The 22,854-nt window shown below is 59.6% G+C and overlaps 1 protein-coding gene across 4 annotated transcripts; it reads left to right on the top strand.

The window, feature by feature from the left end:
- The first annotated feature begins 443 nt into the window (after positions 1-443).
- On the top strand, positions 444-22,850 carry SNED1 (sushi, nidogen and EGF like domains 1). Of its 4 annotated transcripts, none has more exons than XM_064666861.1 (33): positions 444-784; positions 3,695-3,982; positions 4,451-4,591; positions 5,294-5,456; positions 6,375-6,500; positions 6,624-6,737; positions 7,498-7,608; positions 7,852-7,965; positions 8,057-8,173; positions 8,448-8,573; positions 8,839-8,943; positions 9,379-9,492; positions 9,626-9,742; positions 10,167-10,283; positions 10,362-10,478; positions 10,708-10,821; positions 10,902-11,075; positions 11,249-11,362; positions 12,234-12,347; positions 12,773-12,886; positions 12,967-13,080; positions 13,657-13,953; positions 16,013-16,196; positions 16,282-16,394; positions 16,884-17,162; positions 17,532-17,676; positions 17,985-18,067; positions 18,812-18,898; positions 19,086-19,202; positions 19,658-19,748; positions 20,340-20,423; positions 20,632-20,670; positions 21,041-22,850. In XM_064666861.1, exons 1-32 carry the CDS (start codon positions 581-583, stop codon positions 20,666-20,668), a joined length of 4,335 nt encoding a protein of 1,444 aa, XP_064522931.1. In that variant the 5' UTR covers positions 444-580; the 3' UTR covers positions 20,669-20,670; positions 21,041-22,850. The 4 variants fall into 4 exon arrangements, with proteins under 4 accessions (XP_064522931.1, XP_064522930.1, XP_064522929.1 ...); XM_064666860.1 differs by having other exon boundaries at positions 7,495-7,608; positions 19,661-19,748; XM_064666859.1 differs by having other exon boundaries at positions 7,495-7,608.
- Positions 22,851-22,854: the final 4 nt, after the last annotated feature.

Raw genomic sequence — 22,854 nt, 5'->3', positions numbered from 1 at the left:
CCCTCATCCAGTCCTCTGTTTTAAGGGAGCAGAGGGGACCGCTGCTGGGCCACTGCTGGGGGGAGCGGCTGGCCGCGGAGGGGGGCTCGGCGCCCACGCGTGGTTTCGGGTGGGAGCTGCTCGCCCCGCGGGGGACAAAGGGGGGGATGCGGGAGGAGGTGCGGGGTCACCCCCGGCTGCGGTGCCGGGTCACCCCCGGCTGCGGTGCCCCCCGCGCTGACCCCCCGCCCCCCCCTCCCACGCTGCCCGTGGGGGGACCCCGCCCCTGGCCCCGCCCCCTGGCCCCGCCCCCGGCGCGCCGAGCGCCCATTGGGTGGCCGTGCCCGAGCTATGCAAATGAGGGGGGCGTGGCCGGCGCGGGGAAGGCCCTGCGCTGCCTGGGCGCGGGTTCGCGCCGCGCTCCGCGCCCTCGGTCCCGGCGCCGCTCCGGGCAGCGCCTGCCTTGCCTTGCCTTTCCTTGCCCTGCCCTACCCTGCCCTGCCTTTCCCCCCCTTTCCTTTCCCTCCTTTTCCTTTCCCTTTCCCCGCCATGCCTCGGTGGCTGGTGCCCCCGTGAGAGGCGAGCGGCGTTGCCGGCGGCCATGCGGGTCCTGGCAGGTTGGGCCGTGCTGGTGGCCCTGGGCGAGTGGCTGTGGGCCGGTGGTGAGGTGCCGCTAGGGGACTTCTACCCCTTCGGGCCGGCCCAGGGCGACGCCGCCACGCGGAAGCAGGACGACGGTGGCTCCGAGCTCCGGCCTCTCTCCATCCCCTTCCCCTTCTTTGGTGCGGGGCACACCGGCCTCTATGTGAGTAATTTCGGCTTATTTGTTCCTATTTGCTCTTGTTTCCTCCTATTTGCTCCCTCTTACTTGTTTCCTCCTATACCCTCTTATTCTCTCTCTCCTGTTTATTTTCTCCTCTTCCTCTCCTCTTCCCTGTCCTGCTTGGATGAATCTGAGTTTCCTTGGGGGCCATCAAATGGTCCCGACTTAACTGGAAGAGTCAGAGGACTAGCGGTGTGCCAAGGGTGCTGCGGCGGGCCCTAGGCTTGGGAAGCAGGCTGGACCCCTGGCTCAGTGGGGGGATCCCCAGCGAGGGTCCTGGCCCTGCTGTGCTGGGGATCCTGGGCAAAGCGCTCACCTGCAGTGAGGAGCCTGGACTTAGTGCTGGCTGGAGCCAGCAGTACCTGCATACCCATACTTTGTGGGCCTGGCCCGGTGACATGCTGGGGGATCCCGACAGCAGGGAGCTGGACACATCTGGTGGGCAAGAGCTTGGAGTTGGTGTGCTGCAGCCCTGGCATGGTGGTCCTTGGCTGGTGGCCCTTAGGGGCAGTGGTGGGGCTCTGAGTGTGATGCAGAATAAACATGCCTGCCCTTTGGGCCGCCCATTTGGCACATCCCATTCCCTTGCCTGCACCCACTGGGCTCCTGGGACTACTGGTGACATACTCCTTGCAGCTCCCAATCTACCTGGAGGGGATTGTGGCTAGAGAGCTCGAGTCATGCCTGGCCCATCATATCCCCAGCAACTGTGGCCATCGGGTGGAGGGGCAACTTTGAGTACCTGGTTGTCCATGGAGTCTTTTGGATGGTGCTGCCTTGTGTCCTGGAGTGAGATCTGGGCTCCCCACACCAGTTCCCACCTGGCACAGTGAATCCTTCAGCTTCCTGGTCCGTTCTCCCTGGTTTGCTCTGGACTGACTGATGATCCAGACCCAGCTGATGGAGGAGAGGGCTGAGCATCACCTTGGTGCCATCCTGCAGCTGGGCTCATGTACTGTCCCACTGCCTTGGCTCAGCATAGAGTGTGCTTGGTCCTGCCTGGTGGTGTTTTTCCCCTGATCAGTGCCAGCCCTGCCATCAAATGGTAGGGACCTGGGCTTGGGGCATGGACCACCGTGGGAGGATAGAAGAGACTGTGAGAAGCCAGGTGACGTGATGGTTGTCTCATACAGGATCCAAGGTGCAGCTCTAGGTCCTGGAGGGGCTGCAGAGGTCAGAGGGTGTACATTCCCTTCCCCTGAGCCAAGACCCCCCTGGCTCTGCAGAGAGCCAGCTTTCCTGCCCCCAGTGTGGGAGTCCATGTGGCAGGGGCCCTCCTGCCCAAGGGAGCTGCTGTCCGGGGGGACTGGAACAGGGCTGGGCTCACCTGGAAATCTCTGTCTTCAAGGGCTGTCTCCACCCCCTCCTCTTTCACAAAACTCAGCAACAACAAAAAAAGCCCTTCTTGGCTCTGGTTCTCTCCCATCTTGCTTTAATCAAGGGAAGAATGTTCCTCTGCAGACACAGTGGGGTTACGGAGGCTTTGGGAAAACAGAATCCTCTTTCCCTTAGTCACAGTGAGGACTGCCCAGTGTTTGAATGGAGGGGCTGAGGAACTCTCCCTGGGGACTGGGGACCTTCCCTAGGGGCTGCACAAGGCCATCACAGCTCAGCCCCACTCCCCTGCCTGGCTGTGCTGGCAGCTGTGATGAAGGCATACTGGCTTCCACATGGCTCCTGGGGATGCTGGCTCCTGGCTCCTTGTCGGCCCGCGAGTGTGACACCAGTGCCTGCCCCTGCGTGCTAGAGCTGCTCTCTCCACTTGAGAGCCTCTTGCCTGCACTATGCCCCCCTTTCCCACCCTGCAGCCTGGGGGCTTGCCAGAGGCAGACATTGTACACTGGAGAGCTTGGCTGGGGGCTGTATGCTCCTGCCTGTCCCACTGTCACTTGAGGGCTGGGGAATGGAGCAGTTGGGAGCTGCCTGCCCTGCTGAGCCTGGCACTGTGGCAGAGTGCTGGCAGTTTCCTCCTGGGAATTTTGGAGCTTGGGGTGAGAGCATTTCCCTTTGCTCCCTGCCCCCCTCACAGCCTATTCAGGCAGGCAGGGGATTTCTTCCTCTTCCTCACTCCTGCTGCATCTGTAAGCTGTGAGGCAGCACTGCTGGCAGCAGCATCCACTATTTCCAGCTTCCTTACCTGGGCTGACAGCAGCCTGTGCCATGCATCCCTGGGCCAACCATAACTGTCCCAGTTAATTAGTGCTGAGGAACAGCTCGGAGATCTCACCCCAGAGGTCTGCTGTCCCCCACTTTAATGAGAGCAGCCTGCTGAAGCACTGGGGCCTTTGCATGGGGTGGTGGCATTTGGTCACCTGGGGACCACAAGCCCGTTGGCTCACTCGGAGTGCTGTGCATGCTGGTGGATGGATTGCTGCCCAGCAAGGCTCCCCACATCCTGGGCCAGTGTCCACATGGCTCAGGCACAACTCCCCTGCCAGGAGGGTCACAGTGGTGCCTGGCTGCAGACCCCAGCCCCCTGGGCTGCATGTGAGCCGTGAGAGCAGGGAGTGAGCTTGGCCCCTCGCCCCGGCCGAGAGCACTGCCGCGAGATGGCCCCGTGCACTGGGCACTGTTTGTTTAAAGTGCTGGGCTCCTGCAGTTTTCGCAGCTGTTCCCCTTCCTCTGGCCCGAAGAACAGGGCTCGGTTTGTTCGGGCCGTTGCCTGCAGCTGCGCTCCAGCGAGCAGGCGGCCGGGGTGGGGGACTGCGGGTGTTGTGGGTGCCGGGGCACGTCTCATCTCTGCTTCTAAGGACAGGAAGGGGAAATGCTCCAATATTTGTGGAAAGGAGAGAGGGAGAGAAAGGTGAAATGGAAAGCACCTCTAAAACACAGATTCCTGCCGGCAGCAGGAGTCAGCTGTGACCATCCGTTTCTTTTCATCCTTCTCCATAGGTAAACAACAACGGGATCATCTCATTCCTGAAGGAGGTCTCCCAGTTCACACCGGTGGCCTTCCCCATCTCCAAGGACCGGCGTGTGGTTGCCGCTTTCTGGGCGGACGTGGATAATCGGCGGGCGGGCGATGTGTATTACCGGGAGAGCACCGAGCAGCCCATCTTGGAGAGAGCCAGCAGGGACATTGCTCAGTATTTCCCCGAGTTCCCTGGATTTTCTGCACAGTGGGTCTTCATTGCCACCTGGTACCGAGTCACCTTCTTCGGGGGCAGCTCATTTTCGCCAGTGAGTAACTGGGGCACAGCAGCCACCCCAGGTCCGTGCCTTCCACGGTGGTGTGGCTCCTGCCACATGTGTCATGGAGCTGGAAGCAGGGCTAAGTTGACCAGGATGGCTCCATTGCAATACCTTGCTGTGACAGAGCAACGGTGGCCTGGCAATACCAACCCTCCTCTTTGTGCCACGTGGAGTCTTTATGTCACCAGTGGCCACCTTCTTGTGCAGCAGCGAGGTGCCGTTTTCCTTCCAGATGCCCGATATCCTTATTTCCCCCCATTTTCCTGGGAGGAGAAGCAAGATCTTCTGGCTGGTGATCACAACGAATTAGAATTAAAAATAATTAAACTCAAGTGCCCATTCTCACAGAGGAGGACTGGGGTCAAAGAAACAACCCTTTGCAGAATGTTCCTTATGTCACTGTATTTTCTGACCAGTTCATCTTTCCTCACTGCTTTTTTCCCCTCCCTGCTGCAGGTGAACACTTTCCAGATCGTCCTCATCACGGATGGCAAGCTCTCCTTCACCATCTTCAACTATGAGTCCATCACCTGGACGACGGGTATGCACGCCAGCAGTGGGGGGGACTTTGCCGGGCTTGGTGGCATCGCAGCACAGGTAAGTGTTGAACATGGCCCCTGGGGCTCCTCGGTAGCACATCTGCCCTGCGAGCTCACGGCTCCTGGTCGGGTTTTTTGGAGGTGGAAAACCTACCCCTGCTTTTTTTTTTTTTTTTTCCTTCCCTCCCCTCTTCAGAGTTCTTAAATATCTGTGTGTGCTCTGGCTCCCAAAGCTGAGACCATACAGGGGGCTTTGTTATCCTAAAACCACAGGTCTTTGCCTTGGCTGCTGCCTCATAGTCCCTTTTCCTTCCTAACCTCAGCCTTTAAGAGCAGCTGCCACAGCCAGCATAGCTTTTGCTTGTATTTTTATATCTTCCGTCTGTATGTTGTGTTTAAGGGAAAAAAAGCCAACACCCACACCCGCGAAAACCCCAGTACCCACTTGGATGTGTGAATTTACCAACAGTTGATCTGTGCTTGGCTCCCTGCCTGCCAGCCTGAAGCAGGCAGGGTGCTGCAGGTGGAGAGGAAGTGGATGGGATTTGAATGCTGGGGGAGAGACTAAGCAGGCCTGGCAGCCACTTCCCCCTGTGGTCCCAGCATGTGGACAGGGCTGAGCGCTGGCCAGTGGCATGTGGAAGGGGACAGTTGGTCCGAGCAGTGCCACCAGTGGCGCCGAGTGACAGGGGAGATGAGTCCAGCTGCCTTCCCCCATGCACTAGTGATGTCTCTTTACCCTCTACCCTTGTCCTCCCAGGCAGGTTTTAACGCTGGTGATGGAAAGCGCTACTTCAACATCCCTGGATCCCGCACTGATGACATCGCTGACGTGGAGATGACGACAAATGTGGGTATCCCCGGGCGCTGGGTGTTCAGAATCGATGATGCCCAGGTGCAAGTGGGGGGCTGCAGCAATACAAGTAAGAGGACAGCAGTTAGGTTTACTTAACTCCCAACCCAACCCCACACTGTTCTCCAGCCCCATCTTTCCCTGCCTCAACCCCCACCTCCGCGGGGTGGAAGAGATGTCTTGAAGGGCTTTGGGGGGAGAGGGGAGGCAGCCGTGGAGGGGACCTTTTTCAGCACTGGCTGTGGCTTGGGATGGCACCTGTGGGTGCCCTGGGGCTGGGAGGGGGCTGGGAGAACGACTGGGGAGGGGAGGAAGATTTCTGAGATTAAAAGATCCTGTGGGGAGCGATGAGGGAGGCTGGGGAGGGGATGATGCACACAGGCGGGACCCCACCAGCCCGCTGCCAGACAGGGCACGAGGGGCCATCACCCCTGGGGAGTGCACGTCTGTCAGTGCCAGGAGGCTGGGCTGAGCCATACAGAGGGCTGCTGAGTGCCAGTCTGCCACGTGGGGCCAGGTTGCCAGCGTCTGGGCCACGGTCCCCACCCCAGGGGTCAGGGGTCCTGACACATCCCCCGTGGAGCTGCTGGCCTCCCGTTCCTCATCCCCACTTCCCTCGGCCAGTTTTTCCCACGCGTGATCTGCACGTCTTGTGTTATCGGTGGATTTGCTGTACGTGGGCTGTCCTGTCCCCTTTCTCTCTGCCCTGGATGGGTGAGGTCATGTCTGTGTCCCCCTAACCAGTGAGGCAAACTGCGTGCAGCCTCTCCCCCTTGCACAGGAGGAATAAAACTGCTCCCCTGTCTCAGGGGAACCCTTGAGGAGCAGACCCTGCCCCGCCATCAGGCAGGCAGCCCTGTGGGCTCCCTGAGCGCCCCAGGGAGCCGGGTGGGTGCAGACACAGACCCTGGCACTGGTGTGGCTGGAAGGCGGCGGGTGAGCCCTGTCAGGGCAGGGGCTGATGGAGGGGCACTGTCTGTCCCCACAGCCTCTGTCTGCCTGACGCTGCGGCCCTGTCTGAATGGGGGGAAGTGTATTGAGGACTGCATCACAGGGAACCCCTCCTACACCTGCTCCTGCCTGGCCGGCTTTACTGGGAAGAGGTGCCATGTTGGTGAGTGCTTTGCTGCACGGAGCAGGTCTTTGCTCCCACTGTCACTGCTGCGTGCTGGCAGTCTGTGTGTCCCTGCTGTGCCCCTGCCCTGAGCTCCTGTCCCTATCTGGGGCTCTGTTTCAGATGTGGATGAGTGTCTCTCCCACCCGTGTCAGAATGGAGCCACCTGCCTCAATGGTGCTGGCAGCTTCACCTGCAGGTGCCCACCAGGCTTCAGAGGCAACAACTGCGAGACAGGTGAGCAGTGCAGCATTTGCAGAGACCCCAGGCTTGGGGGGCACTGCTGCTCTTGGGGAGGGCTCTTCAGACCAGAGCTCCTGCAGTAGCTGCTGAGCTCAAGCAGTTTGTGACAGCCAGCTTGGATTTCAGCTTGCTGAAGGCAAAGGAAGCTTTTCTCTGGCCATGAGCCCTTCCTGCTGCTGACTCTTCTGAGGGCTTGGCTCAGCACTGCCGCCAGCACTCTCCTACCACCACACCCTTAGTGAGAAAAGCGGTGGTCAGTGCTCAAACAGAAGCTTTGCAGGCCCTGCTTTTGCAGGTGATGCTCTGGTCCCAAGCCCTTCAAAGCTAGCAGGGACCCTCCCAGTCCCTGGCAGGGGCCATGGTGACCGGTTTCCCCTGCTGCTGGCCTCCACCTGCCTGTGGAAGTGCCGCCAAAGCATTTGGCTCCCATCAAGCTGCCATGCCAGTGGAGAAGGCGAGAAGGGAGTTGACTTTTGGTGAAGAGAGGGAGGGAGGGAGAAATGTCCAGCGCAGCACACTGGCATCCAGGAGGTGCAGGGGGCTGAAAGAGCTGAGCTGCCTGAGGAAGGGTTTTGGGGACAGTCATGAGTGGGGACATGGCCACTGTCTCCTGACAGAAGGTGCACTGCTGGCTCTGAGCTATGCTCTCTGCTTGGCCCTGGTATCACCACGTGTGTAGAGGGTGCCATGTGCTGGTCCCGCACCTGGGTTGACACCCCACCCCTTTTTTTTTTTTGATGTTCCTCTGCAGCAGAATCACCCTGTGAGAACCGGGTGTGCCAGAATGGTGGGAGTTGCCAGGTGGTGAACGGGACAGCGGCATGCTTGTGCCAGCCAGGATACACAGGGGTGGACTGCCAAACAGGTGGGTGGCAGGAGCAGGTACAGAGTGGAGATGGTGACATTTCACACCTTGGCAAGCTGCCTTCCCACCCAGCTTCATTCCTGGACATATTTTTGGGATGGGAACGTTGAGAATTGCCAGTGGCTTGGATGTTTTTTCATCTGTTGCCTTTGCTCTCCCAAGCATCATCCAGGCTGGGAGGCACTGGATGAGCTGGCTGTGCCCACACATGACCTGACCATCTCTTCTGGCCTCCCCTTGCAGAGGTGAACGAGTGCGAGTCCAGCCCATGCCTGAATGGTGGGCACTGCATTGACCTGGTCGATAACTACACCTGTGTGTGCCTGGAGCCCTTCGTGGGACAGCGCTGCGAGACAGGTGCCTGTGCCCCAGGTTGACCCACGCCAGGGACTGTGTCCCCTGTGTCCTGCTGGCCTTATCGCTTACTCCTTTGCTTTCCCCTTCCCAGATTCGTCTTCCTGCGAGGACCGGAGCTGCCAGAATCGGCAGACGTGCAACTACATCCGCCCTGGCCGCTATATCTGCACCTGCTCCCCGGGTTATTACGGCAACAACTGCCAGTATGGTGCGTGGGGTTGTGCCTTGACCAGCCTGGCATGGGAGCTGCAGTCAGGGGAGCCGGGCAGGAAGGGGTAAATGGCTGCAAAGGGGCTGTGTCAGTCATAGGCACTGCTGAAACTGGTGGGCAGCGTGTGCGGAGGGGCCATGGTGCTGCTGGGAGGGAACTCCTTCCTGTGGGGCTGCTTGACCGTGCTGGGGCCTCCAGTGGGACCCCCAGAACAGAGGGTGTTCCAGCCCCAGGCTGGACCCCTCTGACTCAGCCTCCCCATTCCTCGCAGGCGGGCCCCGCGTGCCTGGCGCCTGCCTCTCCCACCCGTGCCAAAATGCGGGCAGCTGCCTGGAGACTGAGCAGGGCTACGTCTGCGAGTGCCGGGAGGGCTACACTGGACAGGACTGTCGAGACCGTGAGTACCAACCGAGGGGTCTTGCTAGCAGGGTTCAGGATTGCAAGGGGAGCCTTCATCCTCCTGAGAGGGAGAAGCGGCAGCTCCAGAGAGCCTGTTCAGAACAGCTTGTCCTGCTGAATGAGGCTGTGCCTGGATGTCTGGGGGCCTCAGGGCTGCTGCCCACCTGAGCTTCCCCTGTGGGTGGCATCTGGCAAGGCTGCTTGTCTGTCCCAGCTCTACAAGCAGGAGAGGTCCTGGGAAGCTCCCATCTCCTCTCTTGCAGAGCTCTCGGAGGGCTGTGAGTGTCGCAATGGGGGCAGTTGTCTGGAGGGGAACGTCACCATCTGCCAGTGCCCTCCTGGGTTTTTTGGTCTCCTCTGTGAATTTGGTAGGTGAAAGCTTCTTGCTCACTGTGTTTTCTCACTTCGGAATGCTTGAACCAGGCAGGCTGTGAGCAAGCAAGGTGACACTGCCCATGCCTGAGCCTAGCACAGTGCCAGGGGCATACAGTGAATTTGAGCCTGGAAATATGTCCCCTGGTGAGATGGCAATGCTTCCATCTCCATCAGTCCCTCTTGAGCCGTGCCTCTCCCAGTGTCTGCCCCAGCCCAGCTCCCTTGAATGGGTAGGGAGTCGCAGCCTTTGTGTGCTCCCTCTCCAAAGGCATCCAGGCTGGACATTGCCACTTGCACTGTCTGTGTAACGGGGTATAGAGTGTCTGTCCCATCTCATTGGACCCTGCAAAGTTAGGAAACCCCTGTTTCCATCTGGGTGTCCTCCTGCCACTGGCTGAGGAAGGCTGGCGCTGACCGTGTGTTTGCAGAAGTCACCACGACACCGTGCAACATGAACACGCAGTGCCCGGATGGCGGGTACTGCATGGAGTATGGCGGGAGCTACCTCTGTGTCTGCCACACCGACTACGGCGCCAACCACAGTAAGGCTCAGCCCTGGGGATGCGAGAGCAGCCCTGGGGAGGGGGTGAGCGGGGAGCACCGTCACCAGTGGGGGAGCCACCCTTGTGTCCCTGGCCACGTGTCCTCAGTGAAGCCCTGTGTTTGGCTTTGTAGCAATGCCGTCCCCCTGCGACTCAGAGCCCTGCCTGAACGGGGGGTCCTGCAAGGTTCATGACGACTCGTACGTCTGCGAGTGTCCTCGAGGCTTCCTTGGCACACACTGCGAGAAAGGTACCTCCACAGTACTCCCTGTGGCCCCAGCACCTGGCAGGGGGTGGGAAAAGAGCTTAGACCTTTCTGGGCAGCTGCTTGCAGAGCTGGACATTGGTGCAGGTTATCCCATCCCATCCTGCAGGGTAGATGAGCGTTGTGTGACGCTCAACAGTTGCAGCAGCCGATACAGTTGTTTCCTGTACAACACCATCAGTTTTTTTACATGCCTGAGCTTCTGCCCTTGGAAGCAGCTGCCAGTCTCCTGGCGTGATGTGCCTGCATGACGGGCCCCAAGGCCCCGGCACGCATCTGCAGGGGTGTAATTTTGGTGGTGTTGCTGGGCCCAGGATGCACTCAGCTTTCCTGCAGTGAAGGGTTTGGTGGGGTGCTGGGGGGAGGCAGCAGCTCTGGGTGACCACCGCTCTCGGTGCTCTCTCTGCAGCCAAGCCTCGGCTCTGCAGCACAGGGCCCTGCCGCAACGGGGGCACCTGCAGGGAGGCGGATGGCGAGTACCACTGCACCTGCCCCTACCGCTTCACCGGCAAGCACTGCGAGATCGGTACGGCCCCCCGGCTCCCCTGCGGGGACGAGAGGCGGCAGCTGGCCCACTAGGCTCATGCCTGCCCTGTGCCCCCAGGTAAGCCAGACCCCTGTGCCTCAGGGCCCTGCCAGAACGGGGGCACCTGCTTCCACTACATCGGCAAGTACAAGTGTGACTGTCCCCCAGGCTACAGCGGGCGGCACTGCGAGATCGGTAGGTGTGAGGAGGGAGTGCCGGTGCTGGCAGCTGCAGGGGGAGGGCGATTGACTGGCCTGACAGCCGTGATGGCAGCAAGCAAACCTCACTGCTTGCTTTAAGCCCCCTTTCCTGTGATTTGAAGTGCTGCAACTCTTCCTTGTGCCCTGCTGGAAGGGGAAGGGGGCTGACTCTGGTTTCTGAGCTCTGCCAGCTCTGCAGCAGCCGTTCTTTGCTTTTCTTCCAGTGCCCTCCCCATGCTTCCTTAGCCCCTGTGAGAATGGAGCTACCTGTGAGGACCTCGGTGGGGGCTACGCTTGCACGTGCCCCGTGGGCTATGTAGGGAAGCACTGCCAGTCTGGTAAGAGCCTTGAGCTTTCCCTTCCAGCTGGGGACTTGGGGTGCCTCTGGGGGCCCCACTCATCCCCTGTCTCTCCCCAGAGGTCGACTGTGGCATCCCCAGTGATGTGAAGCATGCCCAGGCCTCTTTCAACTCCACCAAGGTGGGCTCAGTGGCTGAATACCAGTGTGAGCTGGGATACACTCTCAGTCAGCACAACCACCCCCGTGTCTGCCACATGCCAGGAGTCTGGAGTGACCCCCCAGAATGTGATGGTGAGGATGCTGGGGAGTGGACAAGCCCTGAGGCACCATCCCAGTGGGCCATGGTCACAGCTGTGGGTTGGTGACCCCAGGACATGTACTCCAGTTGTCCCCTGCCCTCCCAGGGACCCCTGCCCTGTGCTCATGTCTCTCACCTTGTCTCTCCCATGCCCAAATGCCTGCAGAGATCGATGAGTGCCAGTCCCAGCCCTGCCTGAATGGTGGCCGGTGCAAGGACCGTGTGGCTGCGTTCCTGTGCCTGTGTGAGCCAGGTTACACTGGGCACCACTGCGAGCTGGGTAAGAGACCATGCCAGGCATGCTCCAGGACTGTCAGTCCCTTCCTCGACCCTCAGCCATTGGGAAACCCCAGTGGGTTGTGAATTCCATGACCAGGAGCTAGGCTACCTGCGCTTGTGTGCACTTGGATCAGCCTCAGGCAAGGGCTCCTCTCCCAGGGCTTCTGAACAGCTGTGGGATTTTCCAGTGGAGAGACACTGCTCCTGGTTGGGCAGAGGAGCAGGCAGGACTGTGGGGGCATGAGTGCTATGTCCCTCAGTAACAGATGCTGTGGGGGCATCTCTCTTGCTGGCAGGGCAATGACTTTTCCTGATGCATGTTTAGCCCAAACAGAGAAGCCCCAGATCTTGGGGCCCAGATGGGAAGTTCCCTGTGTGGCTCCAAAGCTCTCAGCCACAAAGTGGAGAGGAAAGCAGCTTGAGGTCACATGTATTTGGCTGTGCTCCCATGTATGCTTGTGATTGTGGTTGCATATGGGTGCTGGTTGAAGGGGATGACGGGCAGCAGAGTGGGTGGTAGCTCCAGCTCAGCTCCCTAGGGCCTAGCAGAGGTCAGTGGTAGGAGAAGGTGGGCTACCTGTCAGAGGTTAGATGAGGGGACATGCCACAGACCTCCTATGGGATCTCTTGGTGCAGCCCCACACCACTAGTTGTCCCTAGGTGTCCCTAAGGGAGTGTCCCCATTCCACACGCCTGCTGCAGGGGCAGGCGTGAGGCAGTTGACATCCAGGGGCAGGGTTGTTCCTGACCACTGGGACCCAAGTGTCATGGGGAGGGTCCATGCCCTGTTGAAGAAGCGCTGCCTCCTTGAGCCCTGTCCCCAGCCAGCAGCTGTCTCAGTGCTGAGCAGGTGTCTTTCTTCTGGTCCCCAGATGTTGACGAGTGCCAGTCGCAGCCCTGCAAGAACGGCGGAACCTGCCGGGACCTCCCCGGGTCCTTTGCTTGCTACTGTCCTGAGGGCTTCCTGGGGACCCAGTGTGAGACAGGTAGGGACTCTCTCTTCCCGAGGCAGTGGGAGGCTGGACTCTGGGCACTGGGACATGGCCAGGGCCAGTACCAAGCCAGGCAGCTGGTCACTATCTTGGACACCTTGACCCCAGGCCATCACTCACTGTTTCACTTCCTTGCCTGCGGTTTTGGGGGCAGAGCTGAAACTGCTCTGATGGGGAAGGAGCAAGGAATGAGGTGTCTGCCAGTTACAGACCCCCTTTCCAATGTGTACACCCTTGCCAAGGGATGTGTCCGCCACGGTGCTTGGAGGGGATTCAATGTCCAACCCAGCTGTGCCCAACCCTGGGCTGCACATCTGCCCTGCTTCCCCCTCGGGGGTCAGTCAGCATCGCTTGCCCGTGGGAGCTGCCTGCTGGCAGGCCAGGGGCCTCGCTCACTGCTGGCCTCCTCCCGCCTCCAGAAGTGGACGCCTGTGAGTCAGACCCTTGCCGAAATGGAGGGCAGTGTGAAAGCTATGGGGGCTCCTACCTCTGTGTGTGCCCAGAAGGTTTCTTCGGCTACCACTGTGAGACAGGTGAGGCAGGCAGGGCAGCGCAGGGCGGCGCGGGGCCAGTGGCACTGCTGGCACTGCTGAACCTGGCACCTCTCCCACAGCCAGTGACCCGTGCTTCTCCAGCCCCTGCGGGAGCAGAGGCTACTGCCTGCCCAGCAATGGCACCCACAGCTGCACCTGCAAAGTCAGCTACACAGGCAAGAGCTGCGAAAAAGGTAAAGGCCCTCAGCAGCGGCACCAGGATGTGGTGTGGGGCTCGACACCAGCCCGGCAGTGCCAACCACCCACAAGGGGCTCAACGTCCGGGACCAGCAGCACTCCTTGAGGCAGACAAGGCTGGGGGCTCGCCTTGGGGGGGCAGCCCGTGCCCCACCAATGCCATGGGTGGGTGCTGGCATGCTGAGTCGCTGCCACAGGCGCTGGGCTTGGCACCAGGACGCTGGGGACAAGTTTCCCCTGCAGCAATGTCAATCCCTCAGATGCCCTCAGGAGGGGAGGCTGAGGTGTCTGAGGGAAGCCTTCTGGCACTTGCCTCCCCAGGACCCCTCGCCCTGTCCCACAGTGGCAAGTGCTTGGCCGCTAGTGATGCCAGGGAGTGCTCCCAGCACCCTGGCTCCTCCCATGCCCACCAGGCCAGGGGTGGCTTGCGCCCACAGAGCCCCTGCCAGGTGTGCCAAGGGAGACAGTGACAGCCCTGTCCTCCCTCGCTGCTCTGCCGCTCACTGCCGGGGTCTGTTCTCTAAAGATTCATGGCGTTACCTTTCCCCTTTGCTTTTGCTCACACCCTGAAGAATTGCTGCCACCAACCTCATTAAAGGTGGAAAGGGTGGAGGACACTGGTGTGTTGATTTCTTGGCACCCACCTGAGGACGCAGCCGCCAGGCAACTCATTGACGGCTACGCCGTGACGTACGTATCCCTCGACGGCTCTTACCGCAGGACAGATTTTGTGGACCGAAGTCGTTCTGCCCACCAATTGCGGGCACTAACCCCCGGCAGAGCCTACAATATTTCTGTCTTTTCAGTCAAACGCAACGTGAACAACAAGAATGATATCAGCAGGCCCGTCATGCTCACCACGCGCACTAGTGAGTAGCGTCCCTGGGGGGATCACGGTCGTGAGCACATGCAGCCCCCGCAGGTGCCAGGGCTTGTGCTGCCACCTCCAGCCCGCCGTCAGCTCCAGCGTGGTGTCAAACCTGGTGGGTTTGCTGGTGCAGATCCTCAAATCCAGCCGGGGGCCTCTGGAAAGCGCTCGGCACAGAGAACTGTTGTTCTCTTTGCTGTGAGTAAAAGGGGACGGACCCCCTGTCGCTCACCCTGTCCAGGGGCTGTAAGGGAGCTGGCAGCGGGGACTGCTCCCGGCTCCTGTTTATCAGGGCCAGGCTGTGCTGCTCCTTGTCATTGTGCCCAGGGTGGCATGGACCCCTAGTGCTGCTTGGCTGAGCTGGAGAAGCCCCCAGGCAAGGTGGGCAGCAGGGCTTGTGCAATCTCTGCCGACAACGAGTGCCATGGGCGAGTCACCCTGCTGTGCCACTGGGCTTGGTGTGGGGACGTGTGAGGGCAGAGGCTGACGGGGACCTCTGCTCCATGGGTGGAGGGAAGGGGCACGGTGATGCCTCTGGGGCATGGAGAGGCAGAGCAGCTGTGATCCTGCTTTCTAGGGATTGTAGAAATCAAAGGCAAGCAGGATGGAGGGGATTAGACTTAGGAAAGGTGGCCTCTAGGGAGAGGAGGACAGTAGTGGGCCTGTGAGCCACATCCCTCACAGCGGGCTGAGACCGAGTGAAGCACAGGGGAGGAGACAGCAGCGTGGTGCTGGGCACAGCATCCTGTGGGGCCTCAAGCTAGGGCTGGATGCTGGTTGGTCAGCGGGAGCCAGGCTCGGAATGGCCCCCTGGAGTGTGCCATGGGCTTAGCAGTCACTAGCAGTGTTCCCCAGGGCTCAGTTTTGAGGCTGGTCCTGTTTAACATCAGTATTGATGGTCTGGATGTGGGGATTGAGTGCACCCTCAGTGGATTTGCAGACCGGCACCAGGGTAGGAAGGCTCTGCAGAGAGACCTGGACAGGCTCGATCAATGGGCCTGGGACAACTGCATGAGGTTCTACAAGATCAAGTGCTGGGTCTTGCACTTGGGTCACAACAAGCCCCTGCAATGCTCTAGGCCTGGGGAGGAGTGGCTCGAGAGCTGCTCAGCAGGAAGGGAGTTGAAGGTGCTGGTTGACAGCAGGCTTTGTATGAGCCAACGGTGTGCCCAGGTGGCCAAGACTGCCAATGGCTTGTGTCAGCAATAGTGTAGCCAGCAGGACTAAGGTAGTGACCATGCCCCTGTACTCAGCATTGGTGAGGCTGCACTGCCTTCAGTTTTGGGTCCTTTGCTTCAGAAAGGACATTGAGGTGTTGGAGCATGCCCAGAGAAGGTCAACAAGGCCTGTGAAGGGTCTAGAAAATGTGCCTTAAGAGGAATGGCTGAGGGAGCTGAGTTTGTTAGTCTCAAAGAGGAGGCTCGGGGGGACCTCGTTGCTCTCTACAACTCCCTGAAAGGAGGTTGTAGTGAGGTGGGGGCTGGTCTCTTCTTCCATGTCTACAGTGAGAGGACAAGAGGAAATGGCCTTAAGCTGAGACAGGGGAGATTGGGATTAGATATTAGAAAAAAATTTTTCACTGTTGGAGTGGTCAGGCATTGGAATAGGTTGTCCAGAGAGGTGTTAGAGTGATCATCCCTGGAGGTGTTCAAGAGGCACCTGAATCTGGCACTGGGTGATATGGTTTAGGGGTTCCAGTGGTAGTGCTGGGTGGATGGTTGGACTGGATGGTCTTCCAACCCTGATGATTCTATGATTAGGGCCAGGCTTGGGCACTATGGCCCCTTTGGAGCTTGTGGTGGCAGGCTGGGGCCACGGTGGGACAGCCTCAGGGGTGCCTCGGGTGGCACAAGGCCCTGTGGGCAGGCAGATGGATGTGCCTCCCCCCTACCTTGAGGCAGTGAGGATGGGAGAGCATGAGTCCAGCAGGACAGGTGGCACTGAGCAGCTCCACTGGGGAAGCTGATCCAGAGGTGCAGGCAGGACCCCCCTTGGGGGCACATGGAGAAGGGATGAGGTGACCCATGATGACCACAGTCCTCTCCGTTTGCTCTGGCCAGGACCGCGTCCGGTGGAAGGCTTTGAGATCACAAATGTGACAGCCAGTGCCATCACGGTGCAGTGGGCTCTCCACCGGCTCCAGCACTCCACTGTCAGTAGGGTGAGGGTCTCCATCCACCAACTGGGGGACCTGGCAGGCCGCACCGTGGAGCTGAACAGCAGCGTGGCCAAATACACCTTCCTGTGAGTGGGGCAGTGGTGGGTGACAGGGCATTGGCCCCCCAGGCTGCCCTGCTTACCCCTTCCCACCCTACCTTTCTCTTCGCAGGGACCTGCAGCCAGGAGAGAGATACATTGTCCATGTCACGACACTGAGCGGCCTGGGGACGGAAGACCACCCCTCAGAGAGCGTGTCCACAGCCCCTTTTCACGTGTGGACGAGTGAGTGGGGTTACCTTTGCCACCCCAGCTTGGTAGGTGCAGGGGCTTGGCGGGGAAGGTGTGGGAGCTGCCAGGCTGTCTGGCCAGCACAGCAGGCAAGAGGTGTGCAGACAACCCTGGGAAGGGCAGGAAAGGTAGTGGCATGTCCTCCCCTGCCAGATGTTGTTCACTGTCTGAGACCAGCGTGAGCTCAGCCCCATGCAGCACCCACGTGGGCCAGATTCATGCCCTGCTGTCCAACAGCTAGAGGACAAGGGCAGACTTGTGTGCCAGGGTGCAGTGAGGCTCTGCCTGTCTTGGCAGGGACCCAGGGCTGCACATCCCCTCCCAGTGCATCCCACAGCTGGAACAGAGCTCAGGGCTGGCCTGGGCAGTGCCAGGCAACCTGGGGGCCTGGTACACTTGTAAGGTGGTGTGAGCAAGTGGGGCAATGGCCATTCAAAGATACCAGCTCTGACCATTTTCTTTCCCACCCCCTGCCTGCCACAGGGCCTCTTCCCCCGCAAAACCTCACCACCTCACATGTCACTGCCACTTCTGTGTCCATGGTGTGGGAGCAGCCGCCCACTGGCACCATGGAGGGGTACATCATCAACGTCACCACTGCTCAGAGCGTCAAGAGCCGCTATGTGCCTAATGGGAAACTGGTGTCCTACACGGTGCGGGACTTGCTGCCTGGGCAGCGGTACCGCCTGTCCGTGACAGCCGTGCAGAACACGGAGCAGGGCCAGGTGCACAGCGAGCCCGTCCACCTCTACATCACCACCTGTGAGTGCTTGTGGGTCTCTGCTGGGTTGCTGCAGCACAAGGGAGGCAGTGGGATGACAAGGAAGCAGGCTGTCGGGGTAAACCAGTTGACCAACAGGGAGCCCTTGCTGCCCCAGCAGCAGGCTGTGGAGAGAGAATACAGGCCCATTGCAAAGAGGGATGGGGGTTGCAGGATGCTGCCTGTTAGTGAAGGGCAGATGCAGAGTGACAGCTTGGCGATGGGCACTTGCAGCCCCTGTGTGTGGAGAGTGTCGGCATGTTGCCAGACAGCCCTAAATGGCAGCCTGGGGAGGATGGGATGGGATGATGGGACTGGCTGGGAGGTGGGTTGCTGGGCTGGCTCATGCCGGCTCACCCTTTGGTCTGCAGTGCAGAGGGATGTGGCTCCGGAGAGACGGTGGAGTCAAGCTGGGCACCCCCGGGTTCTGCGCAACAGGCTGCCCCCAGCTTTCCTGCCCGAGCTCCGCTTGCTAGCAGATCATGACACAGCTGAGGAGCCCTCGCCAGCCCCCAGGTAGGCACTGCTCCAGCACTCCTGGCTCTTCCACTAGCACTCGGCACAAGCACTAGGCAGAGCCAGCCTCTTTTCCCAGATCCCATGTCCAGGTATCCACAGGGTCAAGCTGTGCTCCTGCTGCAGCACAGCCTCTTGCCCACCCGCTGGGGTCCTAAGCCAGGCCGGCCCTTGCTCTCTGAGCAGGTCCCCCCCAGGACTCGCATGGAGCTCGATGTCACCATGGTTGCTTTATGTAGCTGCCATGAACCCCAGGTGTGAGGCTGGGACACCTGCAGTGCCTGTACCCTTACGCTCTCCTGTCGCAGGTTCACGGAGCTGGTGGATGGCAGAGGGAGGATCAGCGCCAGGTTTGGCACTGTGCTGGGAAAATCCATCACTGTGAAGACACGTAAGTGCTCCGTTGCTTTTCTGTCCTGATCCTGTCATCCAGTGCTATCTCCTGCACCTTCCCCCAGGGTGAAGTGGCTGCTGTAGGGCTGGGTGAGCCACAGAGGAGGGTGGAACCCTCTCACCCAGCCCTGAGTAGGCAAACATCTGCCCTGCTTGCTAGACCCCTGCCAGGGAAGAGGGGTGACTCACAGCCAGGAGGGGAGCCCAGAGAGTGACCCTCACTGATGGGAGGCAATACTGACTGTGGCACGGCTGCCCAGGCAGTGGCCTCACAGCCCTCCAGCACAGCCCCTGCCTGCCCAGCAGCCTCAGTCCCCACTGCCAATAACAACCTTGCACCCGAGGAGGGCACCTGGGTGAGAAACCCCTCACTAGTCCAGCCTAACCCCCCATTTTCCATCCCCAGAAGACCAGGGACACAAGTGCCAGCCCAAGATACTCTAGCAGGCTGGGGAACCCCACGCCATGAGGTGGGGAAGGAGCCTGGCACACCTGAGGGCAACCCTGGGCTTGCTGCACATCCTGGCTCTGCCCCTGCCTCTGCAGGACTCTGTGTCCCACAGCCCTTCAGGAGGGGTGAGGGGATCACCCCAGTTCTAGGGATGGCAACTGTGAAGGGCTAAAGCAGTGCCTCAGGCCTGGCCAGTGCCCCAGTACTACAGGCAGGCTGGGTCCCCTTGGAGGGGCTGCCTTTGGGTCTGGCTTTGGCCTGGAGGTGACATTTGACCATCTTGTTGTCCAGAGCCAGAGGCTCCAGTGAAGCTGGAGAACACGGAGGTGTCCAGCCGGGACAGTCTGGCACTGCAGCTGCATGAGGCAAAGAGCAAGAGTAAGTTCCAGGGGAGACCCACAGCAGCAGGGCCCCAGCCCTGGCCCCACAGGCAGGGTGCTCGGCACCAACCTGCCTTCCTTGGGGGCATGGCATGTGTCCCTGCCCACCATCTCTCCCTGGGAGCACCCTGGCATGCTGGGGGCTTCTGTGGCCCCAGGGTCTGACAGCCAGGCATGTTTTGCAGGAGAGGGGCGGAACTGCTCCACGAATCCCTGCAGGAATGGAGGCACCTGCACCAGAGATGCCGAGTCCTACCACTGTGCCTGTTACCCAGGGTTCAAGGGCCGGCTCTGCCAGTTGGGTGAGTGCCAGGCTGTGCCAGAGGACCAAGCTCCCTCCTGCAATGCCAGGCTGGTGGCTGTCCATCACGAGTTCCCCAGGACGTAGATCACCCAGCACACCCTGTCAGCACCTGCCACGCCCAGGCTCTACTAGAGATCAGTGTCGTGCTGGGAGAGGGGCTGGGCTCTGCTCTTGCCGCTCTGGGGAGATGTGAGAGTGCAGGTCTGCTCCCCACTCTTGGCTGAGCTCTCCACCTCTGTCTGGCTAGGCCAGGCCCCTGCCTTGCCCACAGAGTTGCCTAGGCACTGTGAGGCTGGGGGCTCCACTTCTCCTGGTGGGTCAGCTCTGTTGAGCCCAGCACTCGAGCACAGCCAAGGAGAAGCCAGACGGGCCTCACCGGCCCCTTGCCGCAGGGCACAGGCAGGCAGGGCCATGGATGGGCTCACTGATAGCTCCCCTCTCCTATTCCCCAAGCAGCCTGCAAGAAGGTGCCACACTCGTGCACACGGCTGTACTCGGAAACCAAGTCATTCCCAGTGTGGGAAGGAGGCACCTGCCACTACCTGTGAGTACTGCCTGCAGGTTGTGCTCCCCCCTTCCCCCTGTGCTCTGAGCTGGGGATGTCTCCCCATGGCTTGGCTTTGAGGAAGGGAGAGCAAGTGTGAGGCCGTCTCCAACCCCAGCTGGCAGCTGCCCCCTCCCCAGTGCAGGCTGAGCAGCCTGTCGTGCCCCTGTGGGTGCCTCCCAACTGCGTTTCAGGGCAGGGTGTTCCTGAAGTGAAAGCTCCGTACTGGTGTTATCACCCACATGGCAGCAAGGTTGGATTTGGTGTGCGTGACCCCCAAACAGCAGCAGATCCCACCCAGCTCCTGGCTGCCTCTTCATATAAAACCAGATGGCTGGGGGGAGCCCTGCTGCAATGTCAGGGCATGGAAGGCTCTGGTGTTGCCCCCTGTCTCCCTGTGATGGAGGCAAAAAGGCCTGGCTGTGTGAGGATCAGCCCTCGTGCACGTCAGGCCTGAGCCCCATTCCTGGCAAGGTTGGCTACTGCAGCCTGGAAGGAAACAGGGAAGCACCAAGACTCCACCTCAGCACTCATAAAAGCACATCTTGTCCCTGTTGTTCCCTACACATCACCCCTCCACTGTGTGTGCAGGTACAGGAGAGTCTACAAGGTACACCAGGACGTCTGCTACAAGGAGAGCTGTGAGAGCAGTGGTTCCGAGAGGACAACCAGCAGGTACAGCAGCAGCACACTGAGCGTGCCAGCCTTCCTGTGACCCTGGACAGGAGGATGCAGCTGGCAGGTGGCCCCCAGCATGCATGGGCACACTCAGGCTGGGGTGGACTGGGAGAGGGTGCAGGCATGACCAAGGCTCGGATGCCGGTGCTGTGAGCAATGTCTGAGGGGCGCAGGGCTGATGGTGCTCTCCTCCGTTCTCTTCCAGAAAACCAAGCAACAGTCACACACTGAAGAAGCCATAGAAGTAAGTACCTGCTCCAGCCCTCCTCAGCCACAGGCAGGGGCAGTTCTTGTACAGGGAGTGGGGGAGGAGGAAGGGTGGAGGCCAGGGCACACCCCTAGCTCACACCTCCCATGTTTAGGAGGTGTGAGGGCTTTGTGGCTGAGGGCTCCTGGCTGTGTCTGGGATGGAGGAGCAGAAGGCAATGTTCTGCTTCCCCTTGGCTCTGCAGCTTCATGAACAAGAGATTCCTGCACAGGCTAAAGCTGGAGCTCTGGAGAGGGCAGGTCCCCTTCTCCCAGCCCGAGATGGGTGCACAGGGTGGGAAGAGGCAGCTGTGGTGCTTTGGGGGGATTCCACACACTAGCTTAATTTTCCTCCTGCTCCTCCACAGGGTTTAAAGCAGTAGAAGCTTCATCTTTCCACATCTAAGGGCTTTTTGAACACCAGGAAGATCAGATCTGCTCACTGCGTTGAACACAGCAGGGGCACCTTCCTGCCTGGTGTTAGCCTCTCCCTCTCCTCCAGCCTGTTAGGCAGCCAGGTCAGCAGACCAGGCAGTGCTCCCTTCCCTCTGCCAGCCCAGCACTGCCTTTGCTGGTTTGCCTCCCTCTGGCCGCCTCTCTGCCCCTGAGGAGCTGAGCACCAGTGCCCCCGAGGGGGCCAGCCCTGCTCAGGCCCCCCAGCCACTCTGCACAAGCGATGGGCTCCCTGCTCCACTCAGGGATCAGCCCAGCAACTTGCCAACAGCATCTGCACCAACCTGTTTTCATAATCCAAGGTTATAAATTACCTATAACCCTCAAATAAAACAGTTTAATGCAGAGCAAAAAGCCGTAGCCATCAACTGAAACATGGCCCCCAAAAGTCTGCTCGGAGATGTTCCAACTTCTCTAGATGAGTTAAAAATGGTAAGCAGCTCCGAGCAGCGAGGCAAGCATGGACAGTAGAGGCACATTCCTGTTTCCTCTGCTCTAGTAGGGGCAACTGATGCAGCTTCTTCTGCCTGCCTTTTTTCTTTGCTTTGTAAACAATCCCTGGTTTTAACCAAACTTCCAGCTCAGAAACCAGTAGAGCACCTAGAAAGAATTTTAAAAGTGATCTCTAGGTGAAGTCTGTCAGCTGAGGCATGCCAGTGCCACCACACTTGTTGTAACTGCCCCCACACCAACGCAGGGCACAGCAGAGGCTTGGTGACAATGCCAGGCCCACATGCCATCCCCCCTGTGCTATTTCCAGCGTTTGCCTTCCCTGTGGCACCAGCGCTGTGGAGTGTGTGGAGGAGAGAACCAGCACTGCGGCAGGGCAGGCAAAGGAAGAGTGTAGTTTAGAAACATTCCTAGTTTTTGTGAGTTTGTATGACAACACTAGTTAAACATAGATTTGTGTATTAATGTACACAGTGTATATTATAAATTAATACATACCAGAGATATATCGCAGTTATGGTATAGAGCATTATGTCCCCAGCAGCGTGGGGTTATCCCAGGGGAGGCCCTCCCCTCCCACCTAGCATCAGTGAACTCTGTAGCTCAGCCATATGTCTCAAGTGGCAGCCTGGAAGATGCTCTTGGAGCAGGACAGGCCTAGGAGTTTCAGTGCTCCTGCCACCACCCTCTTCCTGCCAGGAGCAGTGTAACAGTGCTCAGCCTGGAGGAACAGCTGCAGAGGCGGGTGGCAGAGACAAGGTAAAGCCTTGGCCCCCTGGCCAGCGTGATGCTGCCCTCCTCCACTGCCTCTAGCTCTCATCTCAGAGGAGAGACATGCCTCATTTTCCTCCAAGGCTATCTGGTCCTGCTCCAGCTACCTGGCAAGCACATCAGCACTACCTCCCCAGGGCAGGAGAGGAAGCCACCTGGGAGAGCAGGGCAAGGGGAAACCCAGACCAGCCTCTGTTCTCTGTGAGGGACAGGAGGGTTTGGGGCCATGGTCAGAAAGCTTTTGCGTCCCTGCCCCGTCAGCCACGAGATCAGTGCTGACACTGGCTGTGGAGGTGAAGGCAGCCCTGCCGTGGGACAGTCCTGTTTCCACAGGGCCTGTGTCCCCAGCCCCAGGAAGCCTGGCCCTGCTGCCAGCTGGCATAGCAGCCCACTGCCTCCCACCCCACAGCTGGCAAAGTATGTAATACAGCCTTGGAAATAAAATTAGGGGGGTTTGTTTTGTTTTGGTTTTTTTTTAAATAAAAACACTTTATGGAAACTGGATTTT

The sequence above is a fragment of the Pseudopipra pipra genome, chromosome 10 (genome assembly GCF_036250125.1).
Source record: "Pseudopipra pipra isolate bDixPip1 chromosome 10, bDixPip1.hap1, whole genome shotgun sequence".
Lineage (NCBI taxonomy): Eukaryota > Metazoa > Chordata > Aves > Passeriformes > Pipridae > Pseudopipra > Pseudopipra pipra.
This window is presented reverse-complemented; position numbering and strand designations above follow the sequence as displayed.